Source organism: Corvus cornix, chromosome 11 (genome assembly GCF_000738735.6).
Source record: "Corvus cornix cornix isolate S_Up_H32 chromosome 11, ASM73873v5, whole genome shotgun sequence".
Lineage (NCBI taxonomy): Eukaryota > Metazoa > Chordata > Aves > Passeriformes > Corvidae > Corvus > Corvus cornix.
The window spans coordinates 4,929,508-4,945,393 of NC_046341.1; the positions used below are offsets into that span (position 1 = coordinate 4,929,508).

The window sequence follows — 15,886 nt, forward strand, 5'->3', positions numbered from 1 at the left end:
ACATACCTACTGTATGTATAAGTTGTCATTCCTACTCCCTGCCCTATCCTCATTTCCCATAGGGATGTACACTGCAAAGGCACGTGACAGACCCCACACTGCTTCGTGTCATTCTATGGGAAAAGGAAAGAGAGAAGCCAAATGATAAAAAAAGTCTATAATATATGGAGAAAGTGTGGAATTTGTTTGTGTGCTTCTCACCATATCACTTGTGTGACAACAATTTTTCCAAATTTTCCATTTTGGGCCGTACTTGCAGTTGCTGCAATTAACACCCCCCTCCCGCAAAGAGGAGTTGTTTAAATCACATACCAATTCCATTCACAACAGGGGAATCGCTACCGACTTCCAACACACTGGGCAAGTTTTGTTCTCCTTCGTGATCATTTAAATCCACGTTTTGCTGCTGTGAGCCATTCCCAAAATGTCTAGAATCTTTCTCATGGCTGCCATCTCCATTCTGCAGACCATTATGTGGCTTTTTCAGTGGCATGATCTGTAAACCGCTGGGAGTAGTTCGGTAAGTAACAGTTTTAGCAGCCCTGTCATTTGCAGATCCTGGCTTTGCTGCATATCCTCGTTTCTGTTTTTGATGAGATGGATTAATTCTCTTCCTTTTGTGTGTTGATCCTTTAGACTTCCCAGATTCAGAAGGTCTATGTGATATTTTCTCAACAGATGACCCTCGGCTTTCCCGCAATAATTTTGGTGCACTGGCCTGTTTCCCATGCCTGGATCGCTTTTCTCTGGTAACATGTAGTCTATTGAACTCATCAATAAATTCCTCACAATGGAGTAGGTGATGTTCAGGTTCCCAGGTGTCTTCATTGCTCCCGTAGCCTTTCCACCTGATAAGATACTCCCATTTGCCCTTCTTGTTCTTCCTTTTGTCTACAATCCTCTCTACCTAAAAGGAAAAACCAAAACTGTATTAGAAAGAATGCCCATGAACAGACCTGGCAGTACAGGAGCGAAATGCAGAGCCCCAGTAGTATTTTGACAGCAAGGCCACTGCCCCTTCTGAAAACATTAAAAGAGATGTAAACACATCCTCAAATCTGATCTGGGCACTTGCAGTAGCTCCAATGTGAAGAAACAAGAGAGAGTCTGAGATCATCAATAAAAGCACAATTTCTTTGAAAATCTGGTTGCAAAATGAGACTATTACTGTTATATTCCTTAGCTATGTCTTGTTTCAAAGAGCCAAAGAAAGGTTTTTTTGCTGCTTTGTTAGTTACTGATCATTCTCCTGAATCCACACGTATTATGTCCCTATAAGCTTCCCCAGTCCTCTTTGTATCTTGAAACTACCTTGAACAGAGAACTGATGACGACAAATTGCAGTATTTTACAGCAAAGATCTTGTTTGCAGTACTGTACATCCACTTTGCTGTTTCCAACTTATAAAAATTTGTATTTTTAGGAACACAGTATTTGAGTAAATACACAAAATTTTTGAATGCACCAATTAAAAAATAAAAAAGCAAACAAAGGGTATAAAGGCAGGGTTCTTACATGGAAAGAATGAATTTTATCAGCCTGTTCTGGAGAATGCCAGTGTAAGGAACATTTCTACAGCAAAAGCTAAGGGACTGTATTGGGACTGCACCCTGAATGTGAATTAACAGCATCATGATGCTGTGGAACCTGGATGCTGGTCAAGTCTGAGGTAGAGGGAGAATGCAGAGGAAAGTCCAAACACAACTAGTGGACAGCAAGTCGGGGTTAAACTGCACCAAGTGAAATTCAGATCAAGTCATTAGGAAAAATGTTGTAATGGCAGCAGGAATTAAGTATTAGAATAATATTTGGTAATGTGTGGAAGGTAGGGAGGGTTTTTAGAACAAACAGTTTTTGTTACATATGTCTGCCATGAAAAGTCAATGCTGGAAGATCAGTTATGATAAGGAAACCTTCAAAGACTCTCCCAGGTTTTATTTTTTCATTCTTTAATTTTTATATTTTGTTTTTAATATGTGGTTTATGAAGGATAAAGATGCCACTAATGAAAAAAAAGTCATTATCATTAACCCAAAGCAGTATTGTTAATTTAGAACAATAAATAAGTGGATAGATCATGTAATAGCTTTCACTGCTCTTCAAAGAAAAATCATCTCATGTGAAGAGCAATAGTGGAATCTGTATGGAGAATTTAACCTTGAAGAAGGGCAATCTCAGCAGTGTAAGTAATTGTTCATTTTAGGTCCCTTGTTAGAGCAAACCAATGGATTAATTCTGTCTGTTCACTGGCTGGAACTGTACATTCATAGAAATCTTGGTGGGTTCCCCAAAGGAGTCTAAATGTAATTAGCAACTAAACATTATACTTCTATCTCAGTTCATTTACATGGGAACTGTGCTAAGGTGTCTCTGAGTTGTAGTGGACACCTTCCTCCATCTCCAGGGCTCCCACTGCAGCATCCCAAACAGCTCTGGTGCTCTGGTTTATCAAATATCTACACAGAACCACCTCAGAGGCAAAGCAAGGCATCCTCTTTACTCTAAATTTAGCACAGTCCCCTTCAGGATTGCTCAGAGAGGCAAAACAATTAACTGAAGCTCAGCCTGGGCAAGTTTGAGATCATTTGTCTGAAAAGAGGGAAAAGGCTTCACAAAATAAATGAACTGGCTTTTTTTTTGTCCTCATGTGGGATGTGTGGCTTTCAGTTGTCAAACTAATAGTATACTTATTATGATCTTGTTGACTTTATAGAGAGCAGCTGTCCAAATTATCCTTGGCTTTAAAATACTTTCATGTTCCTATCACGGACTAGCCAGAAAAACTGTACATTGAACCGTGGAACTCTGTGTGGGCTGCCTGTGGATTTGTTACCTTAATTACTGCAGCTTGCTATACCAAGGAGCAAAACACATATATGTATGTCCTGGGGAAAAAATTAAATTGCTTCTAAACTCGGTAGACCACAGCTATCAGTACTGGAGAGTCTGGGTTACTGCTTTTCTGTCTGTACCAGATAAACAACACATGCATTCCCCTCCCTTTTAATTCAGAACTTTGGACTTGGAACACAAACTCCATGGCAGGTTGGTGCTACTTGGGAGATACTTGTCTTTGTTTTGCGAGATTGCATCAGCTTGGTTCCCCAACTTGCTCACTGGAGGAAGAGCCTCAGAGAAGATGGACAAATACCTCACCTTTTCTTGGATCACATACAAAAACCATCTCTTCACCCTCACCTTTTTTTCACCTTTTTTTAACTACACAGATTTCTTATTTTCACGTTGTTGCTCGATGTGAAGAGGTTTTGTGGAGGGCGTTTTTTAATATGGAAAACACTCAAGTATTTTGGTGATGAGGCAGCCTGCATTTCGATTAAGAGGATAAAAGGAGAAAATATGAGTAGTCTTTGTTCCTGGGAAACAAAATAATGGCAATGGAGAATGTGATTAACCAGTTAAACACATCATGAAGGGAGAATAAAAGTATTTATGAAATTGGGTCAAATTTAATGAATAGTTGCTGAAAAAACATTCAGAAAACAAATATATTTGGGAAAGACTAACCATTTCATTACAGCATTTTCAGAACAAAATTATCAATGTTCAAATTTAACTAACTGAAATAAAGAAGGACTAAATAAACTGAAGACAAAATATTTTGTTTCTGTTTAACCCTCTTTTCAGTTTATTGTTTTGTTGGGCAGAAAATGAAAATAATCTGGTTTAATCCAAAATTAGTTTGTTTTCCTTGATTTTTTTAGTTCAACCATAATACCCACTGGCTTGACTAATGATGCATAAAAAGTCTGAGTAGATATTTTCCTGTCCTCATTACTGCCTCGTTGTTCACTGAATGCATCTGAGGGTAGCATCAAACATACTTGACCTCTCAACATGGTCCCTTTTCTAGTGCAGGGCTTTAAGTTCTTCAGTAATATTTATCCCCTTCAGAGTGCCACTGGGAAGCGCTTCAGTGGAGGCATAAATATCAGGGTTTTAGCCACACCTGCTACTGTCTGTCCCATTTTCCTTCTATCCACAATCCACAGAAACAACAAACATCACTACTTTGTTTTTATAATGATGTGTATTTGTTTTAACAGGTACTATGTAAAATAATACTCTTTCTGTATTTACTTAAGGTTGCACAAATCATATCAGTTCTCTTAATGAGAAATAATTCTGTGACAGCTAGTGATTAATAGAAACAATACTTTAAATCCTCCCCTAGAATAAGCAATACATGGTTCTGAGAGTATGAAGAAAATATCTAGGGCTTCAGTGTCTGATTTTCCATTTTCCCCCTCAGTTCCATCTTTAATCAGAACTGAGTAACATGTTCCCAAAAGTGACCTTGGTAGTTACAGTTTCCAAATCCATGATTTCACTTTATTTGGTTTGGAAAATGAAGGAGTTAAATTTAATAAAAGTGCTATGACTACAAACAAACTTTGTAGCGGTATCACAGTTAAAAGATTGCTAGAAATTGGTACCATCACTTCCCTGGATTCTCTCTCTCTCTGCCCCTGCTGGCTAATTCTGGATGAACTGAGGTTCTGATATGTTACCATATAAATACATTTAAAGAGAACAAATAGAGTGAGAACATGGCATCTGTGCAAATGCATTTGCAACACAATTTTAAGCTTCCAAGTAGCCTTAAACCGAGCTCTATACACAGCCGCACAAACTAGGATGAAAATCATAAATAAAAAGCCTTTAAAAATATATCTGCATTCTAAAGTTCATGTGAAATAAAAAAAATACATCAGTGAATTACAGCACAAATATCTATAGCTTCATAAATTTAAGTGTTGTGCTTACATATGCAGAATACAACAACCCCCTCACTCTTCCTTCAAAGAAAATTCTGGGTCAAGATCATTTAACTGCACAATGTTTTTGTTTGGTTATCAAAAAAATTACATCTAGGCTAAGTTAAAAAAGGGTAATTCCTATGCAATTATTTCTACAGCTGTAACTATAACGTCAAAGCACAGCATACTCATCTCAGTTTACAGCTCTGAAGGGTAGAGATAAAAATCCTTGTGCTCCCAGAAAACACCTTCTGGGAGATGAGTAAACTTCTAGAAAGGTTTGGAAGGTTGCATATCTACTTAGTGATTTCCAAAATAAATACATGTCATTTTCTCTTCTTGCCATGCACATCCATGTAAAAAATTTAAACTGTAATCGGTGGTGTTCAGATGGTCTCTGTTACTGAACTCTTCAGAGCATCAGAGCGACTGCATGACAGACACCCGAAAAACTGCCTTTCATTGCTATGATTACAGGACTTGTACTGGTTTATGTGGGTTTTTTCATTGGAGGTCTTTGTCCCATGCTGTGCCTCAGGGTGTTGGAAGGGTATTTGAAGAAAGTGCCAAGGAAGGAAAGGCAGTAAGATTTCTGAGAGAGATAAAGGCCATCTGATTCTACATGTGTCTCTTTTAAAAATTCGGTATTGCCCTAACCTCCCCCCTTTTTGTTACCTTTGCTTTGAGAAATACTGTATCTCATTAGCGGTAAATCTCGTCTTCTTGTCTTTGTAACTTATTTTTATTTTTCTTGTATTTGATTTCACAAAATCTGGTAATTGGAGAATTTGTTCCAGATGTACAAAATTATGGCAATATATCTTCTGAAGCAGCCAGTATTCATGTTAGGAAAATAACAGTGGAATAGCTGCTGGGACTCTCTTCAGAATCATAGCTGGACATTAGGTCCAGCTATGAAACCCCCTCAGTACTAAATTTGTGTTGTTAGCTGGAAGATCAAAATGAAAGTGAAAGGGCTAGATAGTCTTAAAAATGAAAGGGAAGCCATTCCTCATCTGAATTACTCACAGGCAAAACATCAAATGACATCTTCCCAGGAAAACCAGTGAACAGCCCATTAAGATCAAAAGACACTGCTTTTTATTCAGCTCCTTTTTTCTCTTTTTAATTTTCTATTTTCCAAGTTTCCTAGAATTAGAAGAGGTGTTAAACTTTCTAGGGAAATCCTGGAACTTCTACATTTTCACTGGGAAAAGCCTATCAGCCTGGTATTACAACTCCATCAGTTGTATGTGTCCTTCAACACAGACCTAGGAAGACTTAAACAAAACAAATAAATGCTGTAAGATCTCCTGTTGTTCCCTGTCCTGCACCTTTGATCTTCCCCTCCTGAGAGATGAAGCCCCTGCCAAGGCTTCCTGCTATGAGATTCCATGGTTGGGGTTTAGATGGAAAACCATCAGTGGCATTTACAGAAGTGGTGCAGCCATTAGAAGTTACTGCTCAAAGTGGTGTTTTCGCATTCCTAACTTTTCTGGCCCAACATTTTGTCTGCATAAGTACACTTTGTCAGTTACCTTCCCCAAGCAACATTTGTGTAAGGGGCCTTCTGGCAGAGGGAGTTTCCCTTCATTAGCAGTGGAGATCCAATGAAACCCTGGCTGAGGGCCTGAACCAACCACAGCTTCCATGAACACTCATATCTTCAGTGACCTTATGCCAGTTTTCTCAGAAGTCCCACCTTTCTGTGAAATTCAGTCTCTTAGAAACTGAAATTCTGGTCAGGTCTCTCAGTTGTTCCTTTCTGACTCTCCAACCGTGTCCTGGTGCTGCATCTCCAGTCCCACACTGGGGCCCTGGTTCCCCCTTGGTCCCATCTGTCCCTGCTGCTGACTCTATTAACAGGACCTATTTTCATAACCCTGTCCTCTCTTGTTTTGTTTCCAAAAGCTTTTTCCTGGTCAGAACTTAAGAGTGCTCAAATCTGTTATGCTGTTAAATGCTTAAGTCTGTTAAAGCCATTTCCCTCTCCCGCTATACATTTAAGGATGTAATGTACATCACTTTCTTTTCATAGGATTGAAGTGTACGTGTATCAACTATACCTGTGGTGGAAGTGCCACATTCATTGTGGGTTTTGGAGCAAACAGGAGTAAGACTATACACATTAATCTTGCACCGGAGGGAGGGTGTTTTTGTACAAGCTGATAGTGTCCCCTAGAACAGGAAACTTGACAGATGAGACAGGGATCAGGAAAAGACTTTTTGGTCAACCTGTGTAGTCCCTGTCATTGTAGGCAATTACATCATACAAACCCTTTCATATTGGACATGTTCATGATACAGAACGTATTTCTGTCCAGGGTTATTGCTCATAGGTTGCACAGCAAACAGCTGTTCCTTCCTAAATGCATTAATTTTGTTAAAAATGTTTTAGGCTTTCATTTGGAAAGTGAGAGTTTTCAAAGTTGCAAGAAAAGTGCATGAAAAAGTCCTTTATAGCAGCAGGTTACGGTAATCTTGAGAATATTCTTTATATGGAGGAAGAGCAGGAATTTTTCCTTTGCCATCCAAGAGTGCATCCATGTCATAAAAAACTGTTATGCAATGTGGGAGAGACTTCTTTAGATCTCTTCCTCCATAAATGGTTTAAATCCCTTTGACTTACAGACATTAATCATCACCTACAACATACTTGGAAATCCAAAGAACATGAGGGTTTCTGTTTATTTTAAAGCACAGTGACACATTTTATTTATCAAATCCCTGTTTTCTTTTGTACAATAAATCAGTTCATTATTGTATTTCAGTGTTAATAGTTGAAAAGAAAGCAAGAAGCAGGACATTCAAAATTCTTGGTGTCCTTTATGCTAAAAAGTGGTCGGTTCTGAACACAGCCACAACAATGAGTTGCTGGCACAACTCATTTCTGCAAAATTCAATGGGATTTTACAGTTTTCTACCATCCGAGAGTGTGTGTGTGGGAAATGTGTGGTTTATAAGCAAAGAAGGGTTCAGCACAACCTAGTATGGTTCTGATTCTGCCTATACTTCCTTTACAATACTACAAGTCAGCACAGTTATTCCTTATTAACTTACATGCAAGTAAAATCTAAGTAGGAATCCCTGGGATTTAAACCATGAGCTTTTTGGCTTTTAGTTTAAAAGCAGTTTATAGGAATAGGAGAACAACTTGAAGAGATTTCTAAGCAAAGCAGTGTTTATATGAACAAGTCACAGTTCTCTCAATAGAACTGTCTGGAATTTGTTAAAAATACTCATGTTTCCAAACAGATTTTGAAATGTATAAGTAATAGTTAAAAAATAAAAACATGACTATCACTAAAGGTGCTCTTCAACATTAAAGCAACTCCAGAAATGCAGGAAGCAATAATTAATTTGCATAAAAACTTAACTTGAAATCATTAGAAAAAAAATTAATGCTGTTTTTTTATATTCATTGGCAGATTTTTCTCCTCTACCTTGTTCAGTTATGGCTTTTTTTGGTGCTTTTTTGTACAGTTTACCCAGTATTTTTCTTCACTATATGGGCTTCGTTCAGATTCAGCTCAAGGCCAGGACTTCAGTTCAACACTTCTACATCCATCCCAAAGCTTAGTCAGAAGTGAAGATTTCACATTAAAAAAATACAAAGGTTTAGCTATAATACAGCATAAACAAATATTTGAACTATTTGCTGTACTACCACTCAGTGAGTCATTGCTTTACAAATGCTACTGGTACGACTGTCATAAAACAAACCACATGTTCTTGTGGGATAGGTAGAAAAATATTTTCTTAGACCTTTTACAGCAAAGTGGTAAACTTGAGCACAGGGATGTGAAAGCCTTGGTTTTGGGGAGCCCTTCATCACTAGATGTGTCCATAGGTGCTGAGGATTTGGGATTTCAGATGTTCAGAGAGGCTTTACCAGCTGAGGAGGGAAGCTTGCTGGCTCTGCAAAGGTGATATGGCAAGGAGGAGATGAGGGACAAGAGGGGGCTACAAGGGGACACTGGTCAGTCCAAGTGGCCATTGTATTAAAGGGCTTGAAGTGGATTTTACAGCAATGTCTAAGGCAGGATAAGGCAACAGTTTTGCAGAGATTTTGAAGGATTGAAATGACAGCTTGGTACAAATGAAGGCTCTGGGTTGGAAAACAAGACAAATGGATGAATAGATGTAGTTACTCCAAGATCTGGGATATGAAACAGCCGTTTTTGTGTAAAGAATCTCCCGTGGCAGTATGCGTTTTGTAGCTCTAGCACACAGGGAGATATAACTATTTTTTAAATGATTGTCATGGCTTAGAAATTATATTCTCCAATTTAGTACTCACACTAAAACCACCCTCTGCTCCCCCTCCCCCTCCAACTGGAGGCACAAGAGGCAAAGACCATGGGTTGAGATACAAACAATTTACTGGAAACAGCAATGAGATGAGAAAAATTAATAGTAACAGCAACAAGAGGTATAAGAAAATAAATAATTCACACAGAAGAACTCCCTGTAAATAAACAATACTAGACAGCTCCCTCTGCCACATTTTCTTGACTGGAAGAAGTCCCTTCCTCCTGGAAGAGAGTCCCCTTCCCTGCCCCTAGCAATGATGATGTGAGGTGGCATAGAACAACATCAGGGTCCTGGCCATGCCTCTCCTGGCTACTGCAAAAAATTCATCCTGTCCTGGCCACAACCAGGACAACAATAATACATATCTGACAAAGAAGCAAATCAAAAATAATCCCCAGATGACGGGCCTGAATGTGAAGGAGTACAGTAATCTCTCCCCATCACTAACACAGAAGGGAGAAGAAAATGCAGAACCTTGTCCACGTTATATGAGTGACTGGACAGGGATAAGGTGATATGAGAAGGCTAAATCATATATCCCCTTCATACTTTCTATCCAGACTAGAAAAGAGGGCAATTGGTTTGGAACATCCATATAGCAAAAGTAGTAAGTCAAATTTGTGAATAATGCCATGCAGGGATAGATTTTAAAGGGAAGGGGCTAAAAATAGATGACTTTGTACAATACAGAAGGTGGAGGGGTGATCCTTTGAGTGAAAAGCTGAAGTAGCAGTTTGTAAAGTGTACAATAATAAGAGAAGAAAACTCATGAAACACAAAGCTTTCTTTCAGAATTCAGTAGAATCCTTCATTTTCTTGGTTACACAAATGAAGTTAATGTGGTGGCAGAATACAGGAAGGTGCCAAAAAGAAAGGTAGAGCAGAAAAGGGAATAAAGAAACATGCTTTAGGCAACTATAATGGCATGACAGGAGCAAAGAATATTACAACTAAGTATCCAGGATACCAGAGCAACATCACAGAAAAATGGCACAGAAAATTTCAAAAATTATCTGTGAAGGAGTAATTGTCAAAAAGGAAGAAGAATACATCATTATACCCTCAGAAATAGCATTCAGATGAGCAGGGTCAGTAGGCCAAGTTTTGGCCTCAATTATTGCATTGGTTTTCACTGCAGATTTAATTTGTGTTTGAGATTTGAATTCTGCCCAGTGCAAAACCAACTTCCTACTGGTGCTTGGAAGGAACAAACTATCTTATGGACAGCAGTAAAGGCAGTTATGAAAGCTGTCAATGTTCATCAGACAGCTGCATCTTAAATTATCTTAGAGTGCAGCTAATGAGAAACCTGCATTTAAAACATGGGGACAGTGCTTTAAACACAGAGATGCAGGGTGTGAAAGCATATCCATTGATTTAACACAAGTGTGCTTTGGAGCAATTAGCTGGGCTCTGAGGCGGCCGTTTGCTGCCAGGGTGGGTGAAAGGCACTGACACATCTGTGCTTGTCCCAGGGTCTGCAGTGAGTCAGGCTGACCACACCACACTGTGTGGCATGCTCTGGCCACATGCTGCCCTGAAACTCCTCTGGCATTGCAGAGTCCCTGGGAGTTGCCATCACTGATGGTGCTGCCGAGGAGACGACCACAGGTTACCCTCCTGCTGTCCTCAGACCCCACATCTCTTGAAAGCTGCCTTTGGTAACAGATGAGCACCCTTCCTTGATCTCAGCAAGTCCTGTGTCAGCCCTGATAATTCACTCAAGCCAAGGACTTGTTAACTGATGAGTGCTGAGTTCTTTAAAATGATCATGATTCCTGGTGATAAGGTTTCAGCCAAGTGTTGGCAGCACTTCCAGCCATAGGGGGTTGCTATAAACTGGAATCCATTACTCCTTTCAGGAAGATCCTCAGGAACAACACTGGGGTTTCTCTGGTGGAGAGGTACAGACCTTGCCATCCTGCTCCAAACATGTGCCAGATGACTCCAAGTGTTCCTGTGGAGGCATGTGCACATCTCCATGCTGCAGCTACCTTCTGTCTCTGTTCAGAGATGGTGCAGACCCATCAAGCATCAGGGTGAGACTGGAACTCCGATGAAGCTGAGGAACCATTTAGAAATGTCTGTGCTCGAAGCAGTATTGAATATGTAAGTAGCGAATATATTACTGAGGAAATTTTCCACGTATTTGTTAGTCAGATTCCTAACTTGGCGGTTGTGTGAATACCTCAGCTGCTCCTGGATGCATTTGCAGCAATGATGTGGCAAAGGGCTTTGTTCCATGTCCCTCCATAGAATAGGGCAATTACAGAATTATATTTTTATAAATGTAGGTTTTTCTGAGATTTATTCCCTACATTTGTCTCACTGGGACTGGGCTAGTGTATGTTCTTTCCGTGGCACTATGCCAGTCACAAACTGGAGCTGGGGAAGGCTGCAGCTGTCTGCTTGTTATTAATTGAGGGTTAGTGCAGAGACCAATGCACATTGGTGCTCCAACACCCAAACTGTTTTCCAGATACTTCATGAATGGAAGCTTAAATTCCCACTTTAGTACAGCAAACATTTAATACTAAGATCCCACTTGCAAATGGTTTATGAGCTTACAAAAGGGAGTTTTAACTTCTAGGACTCTTATGAATTGCACAGCTAATTAATCTGATTCTAATGAGTCATAATAATCTTCTGCTGTCCTCACTGTCATGCCCAGCACAAACCATGTAAGTGGTCAAATACTGGGACAGATGTCCAGAGAGGCTGTGGAATATCCACCCTTAGAGATACTCAGAACCTGACTGAGCATGACCCTGAGTAACCTAATTAAGTTGGTGCTGCCTTAAGCAAGAAGTTGGATCAGATGATCTCCAAAAGTCCCTTCCAACCTAAATTCCTATGGTTCTATAATACATTTTGCCTAAAATATTTGCTAATAATTTAATAATTCTTCATTTATTCTTTTCCACTTGGAAAAGCATCTCCATTTGGAAAACTGAGTTCTGTGCAATCTGTGGAAGTGTGTATGTGTGAATTGACTCAATTAATCTGGGTTTAGATTCACCAGGCAGCTGGAAGGGAGCTTCACACAAGCAGCTCTGAACTTCCAACTTACTTTGACCTGGTACCATCAGGGTTGTTGGCCTTCAGTCATACAGCAAGAGCCATCTACTCTTTGAGATGTACAAAGGAAAGATGGGTTGGAAAACAAAGGTCAGCTGCTCACAAGGTTAAAAAGATTTTCTTAGTCATTAAGTGGATGTTTTTTAATACTGAGATACATTGTGAAGTCATTCCTCAGTGCCTTTTCAGTGTTTGAATGAACATTCAGTATTCATGGTATAAGCAGAACAAGGAATGTGCTAAGCTGGGGTGTGAACATACAACATGCTCCATGGCAACAGCTGTATATTTGCTTTTCATCCAATATGATGGAATTAAAGACAGCGATAAGAGGGATAAGTTGCCAAACCTTTACCACAAAGGTAAGAGGAAATATGCAAATCGAAATATTTTTGTGTTTCCTGTACCTGTCCTGGAGGTTTGTGCTGAGGTAGTAACAGAGTGTTGTGCAGGACAGGACGCTTAGATGGGGCTTCAAGGTCAGAGTTTGTGTTTCTACTCCTTGTCACCATCTCAACTGTTCTCTTTGTTTTTATGTGCCTCATCCAAAAAGAACACCCACTCTATGAAGTGATTTCAGACCTGGTGTTGAAAATGGGAAAGGTGCACTGAAATAATTTGTATGTAGAGCAATGTACAAAATGAAAATTTTAGTGAAGCAGATCTGTTTTGAAGCCTAGTGAGAAATAAAAAATGGGAAAAAATACCAAGATTAACTTGTGCTGTATATGTGCATTTTGTACTGGTGCCCTTTGCATCTCACATTTGGGAGCAGATTATGCAGTATAATGGCCTGACAAAACCAAAAGGTTCCTGGCATATTTGGGAGGGGTAAGAAATTCACAAGATAAATACATGGGAAAAGGACTACATGTGGATTATATGGCTCTGGAATAACATATGGAATTTCTGATCACACTTCAACCATTGTTTCTCTCCAAAGAAAGTTGTGTACAAAGGCATACATAGAAAGACTATCACAGAAATAAACAATAACACCCACAACGGAGAGGTGCTATATTCTTAGTACTTCAGCAGAAATATTGATAAATACTGGGAAAAGTTTTACTTTTATTATGCTTATCAGCTGTAGTCCAATGAAGGAACATAAACCTCCTCCTTTTGGAATATTTTTAGGGCTAATAACTAATATAAGGTATCTAGAATAACTAAACTTTCCTTCTAGATAATAAGAAAGTATTTTATGTTTTGAAGATTTCAAGATGATGTGCACATGTTTAAATTTTTTATTTTAATTCCAAGGAAACAAGAAACTTTTGTGGTCATGCAAGAAGGATTTATACAAACCAAGTTTGTCTTTAGATCAGAGGATTTCCCTAGAGAGTGTCTATTTTCCCAATTACCACTCTGAAATGTTATTTTCATAGTTACGAAGCACCATGTAAACCTATCCTACTACAGGGATACTAATGATCATTGCTATTATTTAGCAGCATTAGAGATGGAGCTTAGAGCAGTGAGCATTTTAATACATAGTGTGCTATAACGTTTGACTTGTTCTTGAAATTAAATGGTCAGAATATGTTAATCACAAAATCTAGTACAGAGTGTCTGTCAGAAAAGTGCTAATGATTGCCTAGTGCCCCAAAGTCAGAGATGTTAGTTTTGCTGTGCAGAAATTCAGTGTTATTCTGGAAAAGACCTTGCCCTTGGCTGCTGAATGTCACATGGACTGTGCAGTACAGGGCAAAGGCAGCACAGGCAGCACCATATGCTCCAGGATCTTTACAGTTCTTGCCTTGCTGATTCCATTAATGCAACAATCATAAATAGTTAGTGCAGGTTTTAAAAGGCAAGTTTGCACCTGTGAATTACTTCTAGAGGTAACCAGAGATATTTTACGACACGAGTAAGGATAAATACTGGTTAGATGACTCTGGGGAAAAATGGATGGAATAGTCTCCAGTTTCTCTCTAAATGGCTGGAAAGAGTCTTCCAAAGGTGGCAGTAAGGGAGGAAAAAGTGTCTGAATCACCTGTACATCTCCTATATTTTGTTGGAAACGTTCCTTACTCAAGTGAGCACTCTGGGATGTTTAATAAATTCCTCTGATGGCTATAGAATATCAAATAATTTTTATTCAAGATAATCAGAATGTCTGAAATCTTTCTACGTTCAGTTTTTTGGTGATGTACTAGCTCATTTTTTATACTCTTCATAATACCATACATATCAAAATGGACAGTCCTGTCCAAGTTAATCAATAAGCCACTTCAATTTTTTGTAAGGGTCAGAAGTACAATTTATCTTCAACCAAAAAAATCTATTTGGCCTCAAATTTTTTTAATGGCATTTAAAAAAATATGATTAAAAAATGAGCTATTTAAGGAGTAAAGATATTTTTCAAGCTCTCTTTACCCCAGAATCTGCATTTTATGATTTTGGTTCTTTCCCTTTTCTAGTGCCCATCCAGTCACAGACTCATAAGTCAGCGACATTAAATCTAATTATGTAAGTAATTGTGGGCATTGTTCAATGAAGGGCATCCATTCATAATCTAACTATGCTGTGTGTACAGTGAAAAAAAAAGTATAGTTCTAAAAAATTAGAGTCTGAAATCACTTGTTATTTGAAACAGCATGAAGTGCTGGAAGTTTCTGCTCCATTAGAGCGATCTGCACTTTATTCACACACTAGAACTCATTCTCCAACAGCTGGTCACCATGCCTTTCTTCAAACTATAGATTTTTAACCACTGTTTAACATAAAAGCTAATAATATCCTGTTCATTAAATGATCTAAAAATAATGGTGAGACAGACTGCATATTTGAGCTTGAGATTTTTAGCATTTTAGGTGTTTAGTGTATAGTATAATCTAAAATGAAAACCACAAAACTATTAAAATAATAGTGACCTTCTGGAGTAGATGACAAATGATATCACAAAATTTTTTTCAATGTCACCAAAGTTTTCCTTTTTTGACAAATGTTTATTCTGTGGCTATAAACCTTTGGGGATGTAGTGTCTTGATAACACTAAAAACCCAAGTAAACACAGATTAAAACTCAAATACAGATCTAGAATAAGTTTTGCATACCTGGGCACCAAAGAAGTCCCAGAGCCACTCTGTTAAGAGGAACCCATGGTCCTTTTCAGTATGAGGGCCCAGATTTGCTTATTTGTGTGCCATGACATTATTTACAGGCTCACAGTCACAGATTTGAAGGCCAAAAGGGACAATTGCACCCACTGAACCCATCTTGGGTTGCACAGGAACATTCTTCATCCATGTTCTGCATGAGGTCCCAAATTCTGGTTTACTTAAACCATGATGTTACAACATCATCATGTCTTAATTTGAAGTGATTCACAGAAAGTACACCATTGCTGGTAGTGAATCAAAGTCCCATAAATAAATGCTATCACCTTAATGTTAAAAGGTGTGTCTCAACTCTAATTTTGAAGGGCAAACTTCCAGCCACTGGCACTTTTTATATCTCTTAGTTAATTTAATTTTCCAAACATTAAATCCTGCAAAGTGGTTTGCAACTTACTGACCAGATGGTCTACGTGTTTCTTTACATTTTGTAAAATTTGGGAGCGAATGTGATGGCTCTGTCTAAAATTTTGTAGCTGCTTTAGAGTCATATTCTAAAACTTCATCCTAAAGGTTAGGGTTCATCACTTGTGTTTAAAGTTCAAATTCATGTTATTTTGTGTAATATTGGGGGAGAGCACTTTTATGAAGTGTGGG

The 15,886-nt window shown here is 38.6% G+C and overlaps 1 protein-coding gene across 1 annotated transcript in view; it reads right to left on the reverse strand.

Annotated features, from left to right (window-relative positions):
- The window catches only part of CDYL2 (chromodomain Y like 2), a 59,691-nt gene that overhangs the window by 28,416 nt on the left and 15,389 nt on the right, over positions 1-15,886 (reverse strand). The window contains exon 2 of the mRNA XM_039558233.1: positions 313-907. Within this exon, the coding sequence (XP_039414167.1) occupies positions 313-907 (595 nt within the window). The remainder of the gene's footprint in view (positions 1-312; positions 908-15,886) is intronic.